Source organism: Cetorhinus maximus, chromosome 12 (assembly GCF_964194155.1).
Source record: "Cetorhinus maximus chromosome 12, sCetMax3.hap1.1, whole genome shotgun sequence".
Lineage (NCBI taxonomy): Eukaryota > Metazoa > Chordata > Chondrichthyes > Lamniformes > Cetorhinidae > Cetorhinus > Cetorhinus maximus.
In genome coordinates this window covers 59,725,650-59,745,426 of record NC_135890.1, presented here as the reverse complement: position 1 = coordinate 59,745,426, position 19,777 = coordinate 59,725,650, and the positions used below count along the sequence as shown (strand labels likewise).

The 19,777-nt window shown below is 42.5% G+C and overlaps 2 protein-coding genes across 3 annotated transcripts in view; both read left to right on the top strand.

Annotated features, from left to right (window-relative positions):
- Positions 1-11,651, top strand: part of lta4h (leukotriene A4 hydrolase) — a 56,236-nt gene extending 44,585 nt beyond the window's left edge. The window contains exons 14-19 of the mRNA XM_078553734.1: positions 1,480-1,550; positions 2,996-3,050; positions 4,131-4,226; positions 4,998-5,080; positions 5,866-5,970; positions 10,252-11,651. Of these exons, the coding sequence (XP_078409860.1) occupies positions 1,480-1,550; positions 2,996-3,050; positions 4,131-4,226; positions 4,998-5,080; positions 5,866-5,970; positions 10,252-10,369 (528 nt within the window). The 3' untranslated portion in view covers positions 10,370-11,651. The remainder of the gene's footprint in view (positions 1-1,479; positions 1,551-2,995; positions 3,051-4,130; positions 4,227-4,997; positions 5,081-5,865; positions 5,971-10,251) is intronic.
- A 4,797-nt stretch (positions 11,652-16,448) lies between these two features.
- The window catches only part of LOC144687503 (histidine ammonia-lyase-like), a 50,190-nt gene continuing 46,861 nt past the window's right edge, over positions 16,449-19,777 (top strand). For both annotated transcript variants that reach the window (XM_078553732.1, XM_078553731.1), the window contains exon 1: positions 16,449-16,476. In XM_078553732.1, the coding sequence (XP_078409858.1) occupies positions 16,464-16,476 (13 nt within the window). In that variant the 5' untranslated portion in view covers positions 16,449-16,463. The remainder of the gene's footprint in view (positions 16,477-19,777) is intronic.

Genomic DNA, 19,777 nt, shown 5'->3' with positions numbered 1-19,777 from the left:
AATGGAGGTGGGACAAGGCAAGTAACCAATCCACTCTGAGGCAGTTTGGTTGTTGAAAGCTTTTAAGCTAGCTGAGTCCTTCCATTTTTATGGGGTTTCTATTTTTAACATGTTGGCTGGATTCCCTAGGCCTTGGGAAATCCAACAAGTAAAAAGGAGTGAGAAGGACTGGATCCATCAGGTAAGTGCCTTCAGGTAAGCTTGTGGACCAGGAGGAATTAGTTCCCTCCAGTCCGAAAAAAGTAACCTATAAATACCCCCAACTCCTCAATTCCACCACTCCTCACGACACAGACATCCCTGATGCCTGCTGATCTTTCTCGGATTTCTCAGCCACCATCTCCAAACCTTCCCCACCCTGATTTCTTTCCTAATGTCTGCTCTTCAGTTGATCCCCCTGCCGTTGGAGTTTAAAAATAGGAAAGTCTTGTTACAACTGTGCAGGGTGTTGGTGAGGCCGCACCTGGAGTACTGTGTACAGTTTTGGTCCCCGTATTTAAGAAAAGATATACTGGCATTGGAGACAGTTCAAAAGAGATTCACTAGGCTGATTCCTGGGATGAAGGGGTTGACTTATCAAGAACGGCTAAACAGGTTAGGCCTCTATTTAGAAGAATGAGGGGTGATCTTATTGAAACGTACAAGATTCTGTGGGGGCTTGACAGGGTCGATGTTGGGAAGATGTTTCCACTGGTGGGGAAATCTCAAACTAGGGGACATAATTACAGAATAAGGGGGCACGCATTTAAAACTTAGATGTGAAGGAACAATTTCTCTGAGGGTCGTGAATGTCTGGAATTTTCTACCCCAGAGAGTTGTGGAGACTAGATCACAAAGTATTTAAAGAGGAGTTAGATAGATTTTTGAAATATCAGGGAGTTGAGGGCTATGAGGAGCTGACATGAAAGAAGAGTTGAGGCCTGGGGCAGATCAGCCATGACCTTATTGAATGGCAGGGCAGGCTTGAGGGGCCAAATGGCCACCTCCTATTTCTTATGCTCTTATTTCACTACTACAATTTGTCTTATCCTGGGCTACAGCCTTTTCCACTGTTCCCTCCAGACATCCAAGTCTGTTGCCATGGAGCTAAAGCTGCATGGTGTTTGGGAAGCTTAAAAAGCCCGTCCTAGTAAATATTGGGGGCCATAATATCCAATTTGAATGTAAAGACATGATTTGTGATATCCCTTAGGTTTAGTAATATATAGATATTGAGTAGTGAGAGTAGTTTCTGAATGTGATGGGCATGGGATCTGATTAGAGAGTGACTCACACTTAACAGTATCCGTGAAGGTACCTACGACGGACTCAAATTTGTAACCTGTGCCTATACATGTTGAGAGGGCGCGACTTGAAGCTGCAACCTTAAATTTATTCTATTTCATTACATAAGAGCATGTTTTTGCATTAGAAGTTGGGACTTTGATCAATATGCATGATATACCGCACTATTTCATTAATATTTTTACTTTTCACTAGACTGAGATTTTGAATCAGGTTGACTGGAATGCCTGGTTCCATTCTCCTGGAATGCCACCATTCACACCACAGTGAGTCTCCTCTCCCTTATTACAGTACGGCTTCTGAAATTAAACAATGGCATATAAATAGGTTAACACTTCTAAAATTGAGTGAAATTTCAGCATAAGATCACTTAACATTCACCTAATGCTTCAGTACTAAATATGTCAGAGAGTAAGGAAAACGACAACACTGTTTAGCAAGTGAACAGGTGGTCCACACAAAAAGCAATTTGGAATTCCATAATTTAGCAGTTTTTAAAATTTCCTACATTGGGCTGAAAACCTTTGATCACGTGAATTTAAGAAATTATTTTTGAATCCAAGTGAACTAATTCACACAATATATTATTTTATATGTAGAAGCGTATATATGTAAAATGATGCATACTGATGGGGTTGTCTCTACCTGAGAGGAAGATCAATCACACTTTACTTAATTTATTCAATGTGCATGTTACTTTATCACTTTCACTTGAAGACTGTGGTGCATATCATTTTTAATTATTGCCATCTCAACTAGAAGTGGCTTGGTGTTCTGTTCTGGAGAAGTAAACTTGAAAAATCATTTGATGTGGCTTTAATCCGCACCTTCTCCTTTTGAAGCCGTGTACGCACGTGTAATTGCAGTATGTCACCTCAATTTCATATTCCAGTTTGGGGAGATTTTTCACTAAATTGCACAAGTAATTTTTCCTGTAATTTTTGGGAACAAGAACGCTATGAGCTATTTCTGTTTTGGTTCATACATTTAAACATTCTTTCACCGTGCGTTAATTTGCTTATCTTTTTATTTAAATTTTATAAGGTTTTATGGAATAGATGAGGCGCTGGTCTCCTTTCACATAATTCCTTTCACCACAATACCTGACAATCTGGAACCATATCTATATATGCTTGTGCCACAAGTATTGATATGTTACTTAATTTGACCAAATCTATTTTGATTTTAAAAGGACTTGAATGGCTTTTAGAAATAAGGCCTTATTCACTTTGATAAACTAATCCTGTGCTCTCTCCTACAAATACCTTCCAAATTAAATTTTATGTAATTAATCATTGCATTAAACTCATGCACCTCTCAAAATGTAGGCGTAGTACAAAATGTGCAACTGAAAAGCTGCCCTGTTGGTCCATTTTAGAAAACTGTTAAACACATTTTGTCTAAGACTTAAATCAGAATTGTTCGATGGATGAGTGAGTGTGCTTTCTTCCATTGACCTTGTTGTTGTTGGAACCTATAACCATAGAAACCATAGATTGTTAGAATAATAGTGCAGTACAGATTTCATTTGTCACAAACAATGCATTTCAAACCTGTATCAAACGAAAGTGCCCAAAGTTGAACTATGGATGGTTACTTTCTGGAAAATGCTGTCGTCATTGCACAGCTTGTTGTTGAATCAATTCTCTTTGATCTTTTAGGCTTAACTCTTGGGACAAAACTAATGAGTATCATGGCATTTGTTTTACAGGTACGACACCTCTATGAATGCTGCCTGCATATCTCTTTGTACACGATGGAGCATAGTGAGTAAAATTATTCTGTTTAAATTTTTTAAAAAGCTACAAATTCCAGAGATACACGTCAGTCAGCCAGTCTCCAGTTATTAACGTTTTGAGACATTTGATTCTGATGATGCATAAAAGTCCAAAATGTCTTGTCTTGCTTTTACAGGTGCTGGCTGAATTGTATATTTCCACCTGGCATTAGCGTGATTCTGTTATACCCTGTTGCTAAACCTATTGCAATGACCCACTTCTGACTGTATATTTCTGTTATCATATTGCACCACTGTACAATTGCTGTAGCATTTCTTCCTGGAAATTAGAATTATTCATTGACCATTTACAAACTAAAATGTAATCTTAAAAATGGTACAAATTGAAAACTTAATTTATTCCATTCATAATCCACTGCCCACTGAGGGATTTGGTTTTTTTTAAATAATATATTCCCTGTGACTGGGCAACCTAAACTACCACAATAGTTATGATGGTGCATGACCTTGCTTCCACATTTGACTGGTGCATCATCCTTCTTATGCATCCCAGTACCTTATCTGCCTTGCTTTCAATGCAGGCAAGTACTGGGTTGGTACTTTGATAATTATATCTGAAACCTTCAATCTCTTTCCCTGAACAGCACACTGTAATACTGATCCATTTAACAGATGCAGTTTGCTCCTGATAATCTGAAGTGTTTTTAAAAAAAAATAATTATATATATATATATATGTCCATTAAGCAGCGTAATGCAGCAAAATAGGAATTAATGCAAGAAGGTTGAATTTTCCATGAATTTGATTTTTTTAAAGTAAAGACTGCTTTGGTTTGTTGCTTTAATTTGTGTGTGATTGAACTGACTCCACCACCTATTGGCCCAGTTGTTTAAAAGACCTATATTGTCCTGAATCTGGTTACACTGATTTTACCTTCTAGTTTGAAATTTGTAAACTCAGATATTTTATTGATGACTATCTTGACCATTAATTTACATATATCAATTAAAACAGATTTGATGCCAATACTGAGGCTGGCTTGTAAATGTGAAGTTCATTTTTTAAAAAAACAATACACGTGTATATTGAACTGAATCATTGTTTTCAGGCCACAGATGTCGAGTTGGACTGCTTTACTGACACGGATCTGAAGCTAATGACATCACAGCAAAAAATTGAATTTCTTGCTCTTTTGTTATTGCAGGTAGGTTATGGATTTCAGTGGACTGAAGTGCAGTGTGCCAGGAAAATGACTACTTAGATTGGCTTATTGAAGTGGAGATAATAAATGTTTACTAATTTCTGCATCTTGCAAAGAATTAAGTATAATCTTCAATTAAGCATGGATTAAATAGCATTGGCTGCCCCTTTTATGAACTTCACTGAAAAACCATATTAAAATGTGATCTTAGAAAATTGCTTAGTAATATATGTTTAGGTTTCTATTTTCTGATTAGATATTCATTTTAAAGGTGAACATGTTCAAAAGAGGAAATTTGTATTTAGAACTGCAATGGAGTTTTTGTCTGTAGGATTTTGGATTAAATTGTGTCAATGTTACAGATTATTTTAATTTAACTGATGTCCCCCTTCCCTGAAAACCTGTTTAAATTCAACATCGAGTTTGTATCTTTGATTTCACCCCTTGAAGGATTTTAAAGTACTACACTTCATAATGAATTGATGGATGCTGTGCAGTGAATAGAATCTTTAGGCACATCATTAACACTTTCTATTGGATTATTCTGTTGCCTAACTAATACTTAGGGCTGGATTAGAAAAGATGATGTAAATGATTCTAATGTGGCTGAATTTAAGAGGAATTTTATTTCATAATTTCCCCCACAAATAAAGGGAGTGGTTTATGCAAAGAGTAAGAAAATGATCTTGAACAGGACCACTGCTTCAGTTAATGTTAAATAAATATGTAGTGCTGTTCTTTATTGCAGTAACCACTTGTCTTTTTGGCCTTTAGCCTCCGCTGCGTCTCAACAATGTGAAACGAATGCAGGACGTTTACAAATTCAATGATGTCAAAAATGCAGAGATAAAATTCAGGTATAATTTGGTGAAAATCATTAAACTGATGGGGTGCTGCTGCCAGCTTTTGTGTACATGGGCTAGGGATAGGAAAATCAACCAGGGCTTCTTGCCTTCATCACTATTCAATTGAATCCCTGATGAGAAATGTGTGGAAATTCTGGGAAAATGGGAATTTGCCCATTGGCAGTAGCCCCATCATCCCACGTTCAAACAGCCTGCCCACTCTGGGTACAGAGGCTTGCACATGATGAATGACTACTTGAGTGAGCTACTCTAGGGTTAATACTGGAATGACATCCCGAAATGAGTATTTCAGTAGAGAAATATAGTCAACAGAGATTAAAAACATTAACGGACGAAATGCTGCAAAATATATCGGTTATGGCTCTGTCGTTTTGAAAACAAATTGAGGTGATTTATAAATTAAGGGCATCATGCAAGAGCATAAAGTCTACTCCTGGTAATTCAGAGTTTTTGCGCTTAAAATTTGAATAATCCAATAATTTAAATTAAGCAATGTCAACAGCACAACAATATGGGAATTAAGACAATTGAATTCAGCAGCTTCATCAAGAGCAATAAAACCATAAAATTTACAGCACAGAGGCAATTTGCTCCATCATATTGTGCTGAGCAGCCCAAAACCAATACCATTGGCCTGTGGCCTCCCTATAGACTGTGCTATAGACTGTATCCCTTGTCATTTAATTACTGTGTTTGAATCTACTGATAGAAACTTAAGTAAAATTGCCTCAGTTTTCTTTGTTTGAAAACTCAAGATCTTTTTCTTTCCACTCAAGATGGCTGCGTTTGTGCCTCCGAGCTCAGTGGGAAAAAGCTATTCCTCTTGCTTTGGAAATGGTTACTGTGCAGGGTAGAATGAAGTTCACTCGTCCTCTTTACAGGTATCATTTCAATTTAAAATTGAATAATTGCTGTGTCGTCTTCATTAAATTGAACTGGCCATCACTGGACTTTATGTCCTTATGGTAATGAGTAAGATATAGGTTAGAAAGGCAAATGATCAAAATAGAAGGCTGCTTAGCGTTTTTAAATATAAAAATCCTAGCCGCTTTTAATTATGCAGCTTATTAATTACTGTGATTAAACCAAATCGGGTTGGTGTTGAAGTTTAGCAATATTTTAAACCAACAGCTTATATAGCACCTTCAACATATTAAAATATCCCAGGAGCTTATAAAGCAACAATTGATACCAAGGCCACATAAGGGTAGATGGCCAAAAATTTGGTCAAAAAAGTAGGTTTTTACAAACACATTCGAGGAAAAAGAGGGGGAGAAGTTTAGGGAGGAAATTCCAGAGCTTGGAGCTTAGACAGTTGAAGGCATGACCACTGAATGGTGGAGCAATTAAAATCAGGGATGATAAAGAGAACAGAATTAGAGGAGCTCAGATATCTCTGTGGGTTGTAAGGCTGGAGGTTACAGAGATAGGATGGAGCAAGGTCGTGGAAGGATTTGAAAACGAGGATGAGAATTTAAAATACTATTGTTGCTTAACCAGGAAGCATTTTAGATCAGTGAGCACAGGGCTGCTGGGTGAATGGAGCTTGTTGCAAGTAAAGATACAGACAACAGTGGTTTTTGGATGACCAAGTTCATAGAGGTAGAATTGTGAGAGGCCGACCTGTAATGCTGTGGAATAGTTGGGTCCAGAGGTAACAGACACAGATGACCATGATTAGTTGTTGTTATGTATTGAAAAATATTTAACTTTTGAAGTTTAATAGTCTAATTTTCTACGATTTATTGAACAAACTGTGTTACAGAGAAATGAAGCAATGAGTTTTTAAAAAAAAAGTAACTTTCTTCAACCACAACTTTTAATAGTGTCTTTAACATAATAAAACGTCCCAAGGTGCTTCAAGAGCATTATGAAACAAAATATGACACTGATTCACATAAGGAGATTAGGTCAGATGAGCTTGGTTAAAGTGGTAGGTTTTAAGGAATGTCTTAAAGGAGGAAAACGAGGCAGAGAGGTGTAGGGACAGCATCATAGAATCACAGTGCAGAAGAGGCTCTTCGGCCCATCGAGTCTGCACCGACACATGAGAAACACCTGACCTACCTACCTAATCCCATTTACCAGCACTTGGCCCTTAGCCTTGAATGTTATGACATGCCAAGTGCTCATCCAGGTACTTTTTAAAGGATGTGAGGCAACCCGCCTCCACCACCCTCCCAGGCAGTGTAGTCCAGACCGTCACCACCCTCTGGGTAAAAAAGTTTTTCCTCATTCTCCCCTAAACCTCCTGCCCCTCACCTTGAACTTATGCCCCCTGGTGACTGACCCTTCAACTAAGGGGAACAGCTGCTCCCCATCCACCCTGTCCATTACCCTCATAATCTTGTACACCTCGATCAGGTCGCCCCTCAGTCTTTTCTGCTCCAACGAAAACAACCCAAGTCTATCCAACCTCTCTTCATAACTTAAATGTTCCATCCCAGGCAACATCCTGGTGCATCTCCTCTGTACCCCCTCCAGTGCAATCACATCCTTCCTGTAATGTGGCGACCAGAACTGCACACAGTACTCCAGCTGTGGCCTCACCAAGGTTCTATACGACTCCAACATGACCTCCCTACTTTTGTAATCTATGCCTCAACTGATAAAGGCAAGTGTCCCATATGCCTTTTTCACCACCCCACCAATGTGCCCCTCCACCTTCAGAGATCTATTGACACACACGCTAAGGTCCCTTTGTTCCTCAGAACTTCCTAGTGCCCCATGCCGTTCATTGAATACTTCCTTGTCAAATTACTCCTTCCAAAGTGTATCACTTCACACTTTTCAGGGTTAAATTCCATCTGCCACTTATCTGCCCATTTGACCATCCCGTCTATATCTTCCTGTAGCCCAAGGCACTCAACCTCACTGTTAACCACCCAGCCAATCTTTGTGTCATCCGCAAACTTACATGACAATGTAGGGGGTAGGATTAGTATGTCGTTTATATAAATGACAAATAATAGGGGACCGAGCACAGATCCCTGTGGCACGCCACTGGACACTGGCTTCCAGTCACTAAAGCATCCTTCTGTCATCACCCTCTGCCTCCTACAACTAAGCCAATTTTGAATCCACCTTATCAAATTACCCTGTATCCCATGTGCATTTGCCTTCTTTATAAGTCTCCCATGTGGGACCTTGTCAAAGGCTTTGCTGAAATCCATATAAACTACATCAACTGCACTACCTTCATCTACACACCTGGTCACCTCAAAAAATTCAATCAAATTTGTTAGGCATGACCTCCCTCTGACAAAGCCATACTGACTATCACTGATCAAACCTTGCCTCTCCAAGTGGAGATAGATTCTCTCCTTCAGAATTTTCTCCAGTAGTTTCCCTACCACTGACGTGATACTCACTGGCCTGTAGTTCCCTGGCTTATCTCTACAACCCTTCTTAAATAGCGGAACCACATTAGCTGTTCTCCAGTCCCCTGACACCTCCCCCGTGGCCAGAGAGGAATTAAATATTTGGGTCAGAGCCCCTGCGATCTCCTTCCTTGCCTCCCTCAGCAGTCTGGGACACAAATCATCCGGACCTGGAGATTTGTCCACTTTTAAGCCTGCCAGCACCTCCAATACCTTGTCACTCCCTATATCAATTTGCATAAGAATCTCGCAGCTTCTATTCCAGAGTTTGATACCTTCATCCTCATTCTCTTGGGTGAAGACAGACGTGAAGTATTCATTCAACACTCTAGCGATGTCATCTGGCTCCACCCATAGATTGCCCCCTTGGTCCCTTATGGGCCCTACTCTTTCCCTGGTTATCCTCTTCCCATTGATATACTTATAGAATATCTTGGGATTTTCCCTACTTTTACCAGCCAGAGCTTTCTCATATCCCTTCTTCGTTCTCCTAATTGCTTTCCTAAGCTCCACCCTGCACTTTCTGTACTCCACTAATGCCTCTGCTGATTTTCTTCCCTTGTACCTGCTAAAAGCCCCTCTTTTCCTTCTGATCGTAAGCTAAATATCTCTGGTCATCCAAGGTTCCCTGGGCTTGTTACTCCTTCCTATCACCCTAGAAGGAACTGTACCTGAACTGAGCCTGTACCCTCCCCATTTCCTTTTTGAACACCCCCCACTTTTCCTCTGTAGATTTCCCCACAAGTAACTGTTCCCAGTCTACCTTGCCAGATCCTGCCTTATTTTACTAAAATCCACTCTCCCCCAATCCAAAACATTTTTTTGCAACAGTCACTATTGCTAAAATGCTGCCCCACCACCACCTCAGCCCCCTGTCCGGCTTCATTCCCCAGAATTAGGTCCAGCAATGCCCCGTCCCTTGTTGGGCCGTCTGCATATTGACCTAAAAAGTTCTCCTGTACACATTTCAAGAAATCCACTCCGTCTAAGCCCTTAACACTATGTCTATCCCAATTAATGTTCCCAGAGCTTTAGGATCTTGGCAACTGAAGGTGTGGCCATCGAAGGTGGAGTGACTAAATTCAGGGATGCTCAAGAGGCCAGCATTAGAAGAGTGCAGATGTCTGAGGGTTGTGAAGAGATTACAGAAATAGGGAGGGGGGTGAGACCATGAAAGACAGTTTGTAGGATTGCATTAATATTGGCTGGTGCCCGAATTGACTGTTTAGCTGCTAAATGTTTACCCACGTAGCAGTTTGAAACATTTTCTGGGGAGGGGAGTTGATCAATGCAAACAAGCAAGTACAGCACCCTAAGCTGTTAGTGACTGCAGTATCACTATTTCACCCTGTAAGAACACTCCCTGATTTTCTAGAAATTGTTGGATCATAACTTTCCTTGTATAGTTTGAAATTTGTCATCAGTTTATTTAGCCGACTTTGCTGTGTACATATGTGTTGCAACTCAATTGCAAAATTGCAAAAAAAAAACCAGCTTCAAAGCTGAGATATTTTAGTCCGTGATCGTAGTATTGTTTTTGTAGCTCATTGCTACTTGTCTTGCCCATGTCTACTATCTCTCCTTAATCTCGGTGGCATTAAACGTGTGACAATGTTTGGGGGAGAATGCAGATCACTCATTTTCCCTCTTATGAACATGTGTAAATATTTATATGGAAACTAAGTTAAAACTGAGATGCCTGAATCAAAGACTGTAAAGACTGTTCATTAATGCTGTGTAAGTCACAACTACATCATGTTTGTTTTTAAATGTATGTTACAGAGACCTGTACAACTTTGAAAAAGCTCGTCCACAAGCAATCGAAACCTTTACGAAGAACAAGCCCTCCATGCACCCAATCACAGCTGCACTGGTTGCCAAGGACCTCCACCTTGTCTAATAATTGACCATTACTGCAGCAGCACTCTTTTCAATTAACAGTGCAGAATGAAGCACTTTGGTAACAGTGGCACATTCTCAACAGATTGGAATCAACTAATAGTTTGTTCATTCATTTTCAGCAGTTTACAGTGAAACAGAATTAATCGTTTGATAGTGTAGATCTTGAGTATTGCTGAAAAAAGAGACATGTTGGCGAAGCTTTTTGTCTTGCACTCATCAGGACAGTTCATAAGAATACCAATAGTAAAGGGAACAACAACTTATACTGCATGAGAGGTGAGTGCTGCATGGTTGACAGGTGGACTCTGATTGGTAGAGGTGTTGCCATGGAGAAGCCAGGGAGCAGTTAACTGCCAAGTTTTTGTTCAAATTCAGAACAGGCAGGTCGACTCCGGTCAAGGCATTGCCATGGGGAATGAACCAGGGAATGGATGTTCCCCAAGCTTTTGTTTAATTGAAAAAGGCACAATGCATAGACATGTTCCTTCTGTCTGCAAAGAACAGGGCCCTGTATGTGAATATATGTAGCCTCTAGTATGCATAAGTGACCAACGCTATGAGCCCAGCTGATGATCTTAAATTGGTTTTCAGTGTAATTTTTAGCACAATCAGGGTTGTTTAGCAAGTGTTGAGCATCATTTTGGGTTTTGCAAGCATGGGCTGATTGGGTACGGCCTGTTCTTGCCTGTTACGATCAGCCAAAGGGATGTGCAGTTTCATACGATCTGCCAGCCTTTGGGACATATGGCCTGCATACCTAGCATCACACTGGAACTGAAATTCATATACCACATTACTAATTTGTGTGATAGGCAGAACATCTTTTTGGCTTGATGGTAGCATCCTGTTAGTGGAGAATACCACTCGTGTTGCTGCTGCATCTTTTGCTCAAATGTGTAACAAATGCTTGGGGGATAGCCATTTCCTGGTTCATTCTCCATAGCAATACCTTGACCAATCAGAGTTGACCTGCCTGGTTTGAAATTGAGCAAAAGCTTGGCAGTTAACTGTTCCCTGATGCATTCTCCATGGCAACACCTCTACCAATCAGAGTACACTTGCCAACCAAGCAGCACTCTCTTATGCAGTATAAATTGTTGTTCCCTTTACTATTGGTGTCCTTGTGAACTGTCCTGATGAGTGCAAGACAAAAAGCTCCGCCAACATGTCTCTTTTCAGCAATACTGAAATAGAATTATACTAATCGAAACTTTGAATGGATTGTATTGCTCCATGAAATCAGTAAGGGCATTGTTTGAAATAAAATTTGTGATCTTCAAGTTGTTTCTGCTTGGTTTTTGTCTTTCCTCAAGTCCAAGGGACACAGGCTTGAAAGACTGTGGCAGACAACTGGTTTAGCCATTCACTCCCAGGTATGGTTTGATCATATAAAGTATTATCGGTCCTGCTTTGTCTGTGAAAAACTGCTCACTTTCAGGATCACCCTGGAATGCAAAGATAGCCCCAGCTTCTTTTATCTGGTGCACAAGTCTTAAACCCATCTGCCCTGTCTCCTTCAACCATATCTTGAACAAGTGCAGGGAACTCGTGGATTTCATTGTCGCAAAGATTGAGATCAATGGGTCGGCTGCCTCTGCCAGTTTCCCTCCTTTCCCGAGCTTATTGGGCCAAACTTCCTTTAAGGTTTTGTACAGCCCTAGCTCTAAATTTATATCTTCCTCTAGTTTCTCTCCTATCTCTCTGCATGCTCTTTCCAAAATTGTCTTGTCCACAAGACCTATCAGCTTTTTTGACCTGATTCCCACTAAACCACTGACCACCCAACTTCATTTCCTAGCTCCTATGTTAGTTGATATTGTTAACTGTTTTCTCTTGGGCACTATCCCGTCCCCCTTTGAATATGCCATCATCACCAATATGTCCAAAAAAAACTAACCCTTGACCCCTCCATCCTTGCAAACTACATATCATCTCCAAACCCCCTTTCCTCCAAGTCCTTGAACATATTACCACCTCCCAAATTCGTGCTTGCTTTTCCTGATCTCTATATTTGAACCCCTCCAATCCGATTTCTGCCCCTGGCACAGTACTGAAACAGCTCTTATCGAAATCTCAAATTACATCCAGTGTGACTGTGACAAAGGTAAAGTATCCCTCTGTGTCTTTTTCAACCTCACTGAAGCCTCTTGACACCTTTGATCATGCCATTCTTCTCCAATGCCTTTGTACCTACATCCTGCCGGGTAGGACTGCACTTCCCTGTTTCCATTCTTATCTACCTAATCATAGCCAGAGAAACCCTGTAATGGCTTCTCTTGCTGTTCCTACACAGTTATCTCTGGTGCCCCCCAAGGATCTATCCTTTGCCTCCTTCCATTATTCAGCTCCATGCTCAGTGACATCATCCAAAAGGAAAATATCGTTTTCCACGTGTACTCTGATGACATCTAGTTCTATCCTCAGCCCGCTTTCTTGCTGCCTCCGTGCTTTCTAAATTGTCAGACTGGTGTCAAGCATACAGTATTAGATGAGCAGAAACCTCCAATTAAATATTGGGAATACCAAAGCTATTGTCTTCAGCCCCTGCTGCAACTCTGCTCCCTACCCAATTACTCCACCCCTCTGCAAACTCTATACAATCTTGGTGCTGTATTTGACTCCAAGATGAGCTTCTGACTACATATTCAAACCCTCATTAAGATTGCCTAGTTTCACCTCTGTAGTAAAAGCAAAATACTGCGGATGCTGGAAATCTGAAACAAAAACAGAAAATGCTAGAAGAAAGAAAAAAAAACAGAAGTTCGTTTCAAGTTCGTATGACCCTTCAGAGCTGAGGAGAAGTGGAAATGTGATGAAGTTTATACTGTTTAAGGGGAGTGGGGCAGGTGAAGCTGGATAGAACGCCAGCGATAGGTGGGGACAAAGATGTCATGAACAAGAGGACAAAGGGATTGGTAATGGTAGTGGTTAGTGCTAAAAACGGTGCTAATTGTGTCCTCACTTTTCACCCCACAGCCTCCGCATTCAAAGGATCACCCTCCGCCATTTCTGCCAACTCCAGCATTATGCCACCACCAAACACATCTTCCCCTCCATCCCCCCCCCGTCAGCATTCCATAGGGACCGTGCCCACCGGGACACCCTGGTCCACTCCTCCATCACCCCCAACACCTCATTCCCTTCCCACGTCACCTTCCCATGCAATCGCAGAAGGTGCAACACCTGCCCCTTTACCACCTCCCTCCTCACCATCCAAGGGCCCAAGCATTCCTTTCAGGTGAAGCAGCGCTTCACTTGCACCTCCTTCAATTTGGTCGACTGCATTTGCTGCTCCCAATGCAGTCTCCTCTACATTGGAGAGAACAAATGCAGACTGGGTGACCGCTTTGCAGAACACCTTCGGGCTATCCGCAAGCATGACCAGACCTTCCTGTCGCCATTTCAACACCCCATCCTGCTCTCATGCCCACATGTCCGTCCTTAGCCTGCAGAAATGTTCCAGTGAAGCCCAACGCAAACTGGAGGAACAGCACCTCATCTTCCAACTAGGCACTTTACAGCCTTCTGGGCTTAACATTGAGTTCAACAACTTCAGACCATGAACACTCTCCTCCATCCTCATCCACTTTTTTCATCCCCTTTCTTCTACATTCATTTTTTACCCACTTGTTTTATTATTCATTTATCTGCAGTTTACCCCCTTTTTTCCACATCTTTTATCCTTTATTTCCCTGCAACCCCTTCAGGGCCATCTGTCAGTTGTTCCGTGTTCTTTCACACAATGTTTTCACACTTGTTCTACTACAATCACATTTTGCTTTCTTACCTTTACGCCACTATTAGCACCAACCACCACCATTAACACTCCCTTTCTCTTCTTGTTCATGGTATCTTTGTCAACCCCTCCATGTCCCTGCCTATCACTGGCCTTCTATCCAGCTCCATCTGCCCCACCCCCACCACCTTAAACAGTATAAATTTAATCACTATTCCACTTCTCAGCACTAAAGAAGGGTCATAAGGACTTGAAACGTTAACTTTGTTTTTTTCTCTCTCCACAGATGCTGTCAGACCTGCTGAGTTTTTCCAGCATTTGCTGTTTTTATTTCACCTCTAGTGTTGCCCAACTCTGCCCATCTTAGCTTAATCTGCTGCTGAAACCCACATGCCTTTTTACTTCCAGACTTCACTATTCCTGGCTAAACTTCCAGGTTCTACTCTGCACAAATTTGAGGTCACCCAAAACACCCTGTGTCCTAACTTGCACTATTCACCCATCACTCCTGTGCTCATTGACTTTATATTCGCTCCTGTTAAGCAAAGTCGCCATTTTAGAATTCTCACCCTTGTTTTCAAATCCTTTCATGCCTCACTCCTCCCTACCTCTGTAATCTCCTTTACCTCCATAACTCTCAGAACACAGGTATCTCTCATTTTGATTTCTTGAATGTTCCGTGTTGTTTACTATACAATTGTGTCTGCGCTTTCAGTTGCCTAGAGCCTAAGTTCTGGTATTTCCTCTACACCTCTCTGCTTCTCTACCTCCCTTTCCTCCTTTAAGATGTTCCTTAAACCTCTTTGATCAATCTTTTGGTTACCTGCCTTAATATCTCCCTATTTGACTCTGTCATATCTTATTTTTAATGCCCCTGTGAAATGCCTTGGGAGGTTTTAATATGTTAAAGGGCTGTATTTTTCTTTTGAATTTAGGGGTGTTACTGTCTTCTTGGTGCCCATCTCTTTTTTCCCTTTTGCTCCCTGGATCCAAGTCTAATCCCGGAACATTCCACATTCAATATTGAACTGGTTCCTGTGCGGTTTTACCTTTCTCCCTGTTGCACCCTTGCTCCAAAGAGAAAATGACATCCTCTAGCCTTTCAACAAAGCCTTGTGGTGTTAAGATAATTTGAAAAATGTATCAATTTAAGTTCTTGATTCATATCTATAGTCCAAAGACTGGTTAGGCAGCATTCATGAAGGCCTCAGCACATGCAGTTCCCTAATCACTCCAGGATATACAATATTCAGCTTGTTGATATTTGTTGACTATATCACCCAAGGTGTGTTGCTACTGGATTGAGGTGGCAAATTTAAACCATGTTTTCTTTTGAGGACAGGTGCTTCTAGATTGTGGTCTTTCACCACTTGGCAATCAGTCTGCCACGAAGTCACATTATTCACCACTGTTTAATGTTAAGGCTTGTTATCTCTGCTGTCCAATATTCAAGCACTGCTGGGACTGTAGAGATGTCTAAAAAGATATCATAGTTTGCATAGTGGAAGAGCCTTTGAAGCTTTGCGATCAGCAAATTGTGTAATAGAACATTATGTCCTTTAATGTTAGTAAAAGTAGCTTGTGTAAGCACTATTGCTCGCAGCTGGTTATTCTGACGACTGCAAGAGGCTTAGGCTCCCACTCTACTAACGGCTTATAAAAGATCTGGGTGAAATCTGACCATATCTTCAGTTTTCCTCACCCTCAACACCGACACATCTTCCCCATTGCCCTTCACGTACTTCAGACAGCCATCTCAGGATTTGAGGTCCTCATTCTCGCTGCTCAAACACCTCAGGAACAGTGCTGAAGTGCCCAAACTCAGCAGGTCAGGTGGCATCTTTGGAGAGAGTAACAAAGAGTTAACGTTTCAGGTCAGTGACCTTCATCTGAACTGAGAAAATTTAGAAATGTGATGGGTTTTAAACAACAGCAGAGACAGGGAAACAGGCAAGTGCAAGGCAGAGATGAAATGACAGAATGATTGTGCAAGACAGAAGATGGGAGAGGAGATGGGCCTAGAGGAGGTGGAAACAGGAAAAGCAGAATCACCACCAGCACTTGCTGTACAAAAACAAATAAACAAAACACAGAAAATAAAAAGTGGAGCCAAAAATTTTTGAACTTGGTGTTGAGCCTGGAAGTCCCCATTTGAAAGATGAGGTGCTGTTCCTTGAGCTTATGTTGATTTCCATTGGAACACTGCAGGAGGCCGAGGCTGGAGGGAGTGGGGTGGAGAATAAAAATGATAGGCAACAGGAAGCTCAGGGTCATGCTTGTGGACTGAACGGACGTGTTCCTCTAAGCAGTCACCTGGTGTACCTTTGCTCTCCCCAGCATAGAGGAAACCACATCCATGAGTAGTGAATGTAAAGTGTTAAATTCAAGGAGTATGAGTGAATCTCTGTTTTATCTGAAAGAGGTGTTTGGGGCCTTGGACAGTGGGAATGGAGGAGATAAAAGGGCAAGAATTGCACATCTGCTCTTGCACAGGAATCAGCTGTGGGAAGTGGTGTTGAGGTGACTGAGGAGTGGACCAGGGTGTTGTGGAGGGAATGGTCCCTTCAGAATGCTGAAAGGGGAGGGATAAGGAAGAATAGTTTGGTGGTGGCATCACGCTGGTGGTGGAGGATGTTCTATTGAACATTGAGATTGGTGAGTTGGAAGATGAGAACAAGGGGAACTCAATCATGGTTCTGGGATGGAGGGAAGGCGTGAGAGCGAAAGTACGGGAAATGGAAGGGACCCTGTCAATCACGATGGTGAGGAAAAAGGAAGACGTATCAGAAGCACAGGTCGGCAAGGTTGCATCATCAGAACAATAATGGGGGGGAAATGGAATAGAATCCTTACAGAAAGCTGGGTGGGAGAAAGTGTAGCTGTGGGAGTCAGTGAGCTTATAATGGATATTAGTAGATAGCCTATCCCCAGAAATGGAGTTAGGGAAGGGAAAGAGTCAGAGCTGGAGCATGTGAAGTTGAGAGAAGGATGGAAACTGGAAACAAAGTTGACGAAACTTTCCAATTTCAGGGTAGGAAACAGCACCTCAATCATCAATGTACCAGAAAATAGATGTTTGGGAGTGGGGGGGGGTTGCTGAGTAGGACTGGAACAAGTAACATTTCATGTGCCCCACAAAAAGGCGGGTATAACTAGAACCCGTGCAGCTACCCGTAGCAACAACTTGTATTTGGAGGAGTGAGAGTTATTGAAGAATAAGTTGTTCAATGTAAGAACAGGTTCAGTCAGGAGGAGGATGGTGGTGGTAGATTGAGACTGGTTAAGCCTCTGTTCCATGATGTAGTGTAGAGCTCCCAAACCATCCTGATGGGGGAGAGAGAGATGAAATGGACACCCCTGGTGAGGAGAAGATGGTTAGGGCCAGGAAATTGGAAACTTTTAATGTGATGGTGGGCAGCAGAGGAGTTGCAAATGTAAGTATAAAGACTCTAGACAAGGGGTAAAAATGAGACAGGAAGAAATCCATTCACTCTGGCAGGAACAGGGTGAAATGATGGTTCTACCAGGGCAGTCCTGGCTGTGGAAGTTAGGAAGGTGGTTGAAGAGGGATGTTCAGGGTTGGGGGTCTCTGTGGTTGGAGGCTGTGGGGTGAAGATCTCCATAGGAGAGGAGATCAGTGACAGCCCTGGAAACAATGGCTTGATGTTCAGTGATGTAGTCTTGGGCCAGGAGTAGGTAGGAGGTAATATCAGTGTGTTGGCATTTAGCCACCTTCACTGCATGAACTGCAGCAGTTCAAGAAAATGACCCATCACTTTCTGGAGGACAATCATGGATGGGCAATAAATGCTGGCTTGCCAGGCTCTCTCTCATCCCAAGAATGAATAATAAATAAGCAGTTAGGTGCTGGAGCATTGAGTTGATGACCTCCTTTGGCAGTGGAACATTTGGATCCTATGCTCCAGTTGAACCCATCTTCCATGAGTGACACTACCTGCTAGGTGGCTTTCACTCACCTTCCTTAACCTCCAACAGTTCAGTATAGAATTGGTTCTTACTCTACGACAGGGAAAGGAGCTAACTGTTTGGTGAGTATCTGGTCAGTGGTTAAGGACTGTTCCAGTCCCAAGGTTTGAAATAGTACATGAACTGGTGGTAAAGTTAATAATATGTTAAAAAAGGAAAATTAATTAAAATACATTAAGGATGGCAGGACAGGTGATGTGTCAAGGCTGCAGCATGTGGGAGCTCCTGGATAACATTGTGATCCAGGGCAAACACGTCTGCAGTAAGTGTTTGTGGCTCGAGGAACTTTGGCTCAGAGTCAATGAACTGGAGGCTGAGCTGCAGACTCTGTGACACATCAGGGAGGGGGAAAGTTACCTGGATGCTTTATACCAGGAGGCAGTCACACCACTTAGTATAGGGACTTCTGATTTGGTCAGTGGTCAGTGAAGGGAGAGTGCGACTGCAAGTGAGGCAGGTAAGGGGACCGAGAGGGCAGGAATGCAGGAACCTCAGCCCTTGCAATTGTCCAACAGGTTTGAGGTTCTCAGCTTGTTTGGATGAGGGCGGGGGCTGCAGGATGGATGAGCAAACTGACCATGGTGCCGTGGTACAGGAAGCCATTCAAGTGGGGGGTGGAAAAAGGAATGCAGTGGTAGTAGAGGACAGTATAACGAGGAAGATTGACACTGTTCTCTGCAGCATAAAGCCAGAGTCCTGACAGCTGTGTTGTCTGCCCAGTGCCTGGGTTTGGGACGTCTGTTCAGAGCTGGAGAGGAATTTGCAATGGGAGGGGGAGGATCTAGTCATTGAGGTCCATGTAGGTACCAACTACAACTAGGAAAGAGGTACTGCATAGGGAGCATTGAGATTGAAAACAGTGCGAGTGGAGATTGAAAACAGGGCGAGTGGAGAGAGAGTCAGTCGGGAGATTGAACACAGGGCGAGTGGAGAGAGAGTCGGGAGATTGAAAACAGGGCAAGTGGAGAGAGTCGGGAGATTGAAAACAGCGCGAGAGGAGAGAGAGTCGGGAGATTGAAAACAGGGCGAGTGGAGAGAGTCGGGAGATTGAAAACAGCGCGAGTGGAGAGAGAGTCGGGAGATTGAAAACAGCGCGAGAGGAGAGAGAGTCGGGAGATTGAAAACAGGGCGAGAGGAGAGAGAGTCGGGAGATTGAAAACAGCGCAAGTGGAGAGAGAGAGCCGGGAGATTGAAAACAGCGCGAGAGGAGAGATAGTCGGGGGATTGAAAACAGCGCGAGAGGAGAGAGAGTTGGGGGATTGAAAACAGCGCGAGAGGAGAGAGAGTCGGGAGATTGAAAACAGCGCAAGTGGAGAGAGAGAGCCGGGAGATTGAAAACAGCGCGAGAGGAGAGAGAGTCGGGGGATTGAAAACAGCGCGAGAGGAGAGTCAGTCGGGAGATTGAAAACAGCGCGAGAGGAGAGAGAGTCGGGGGATTGAAAACAGCGCGAGAGGAGAGAGAGTCGGGAGATTGAAAACAGCGCGAGAGGAGAGAGAGTTGGGGGATTGAAAACAGCACGAGAGGAGAGAGTCGGGAGATTGAAAACAGCGCGAGAGGAGAGTCAGTCGGGAGATGGAAAACAGCGCGAGAGGAGAATCAGTCGGGAGATGGAAAACAGCGCGAGAGGAGAGTCAATCGGGAGATTGAAAACAGCGCGAGAGGAGAGAGAGTCGGGAAATTGA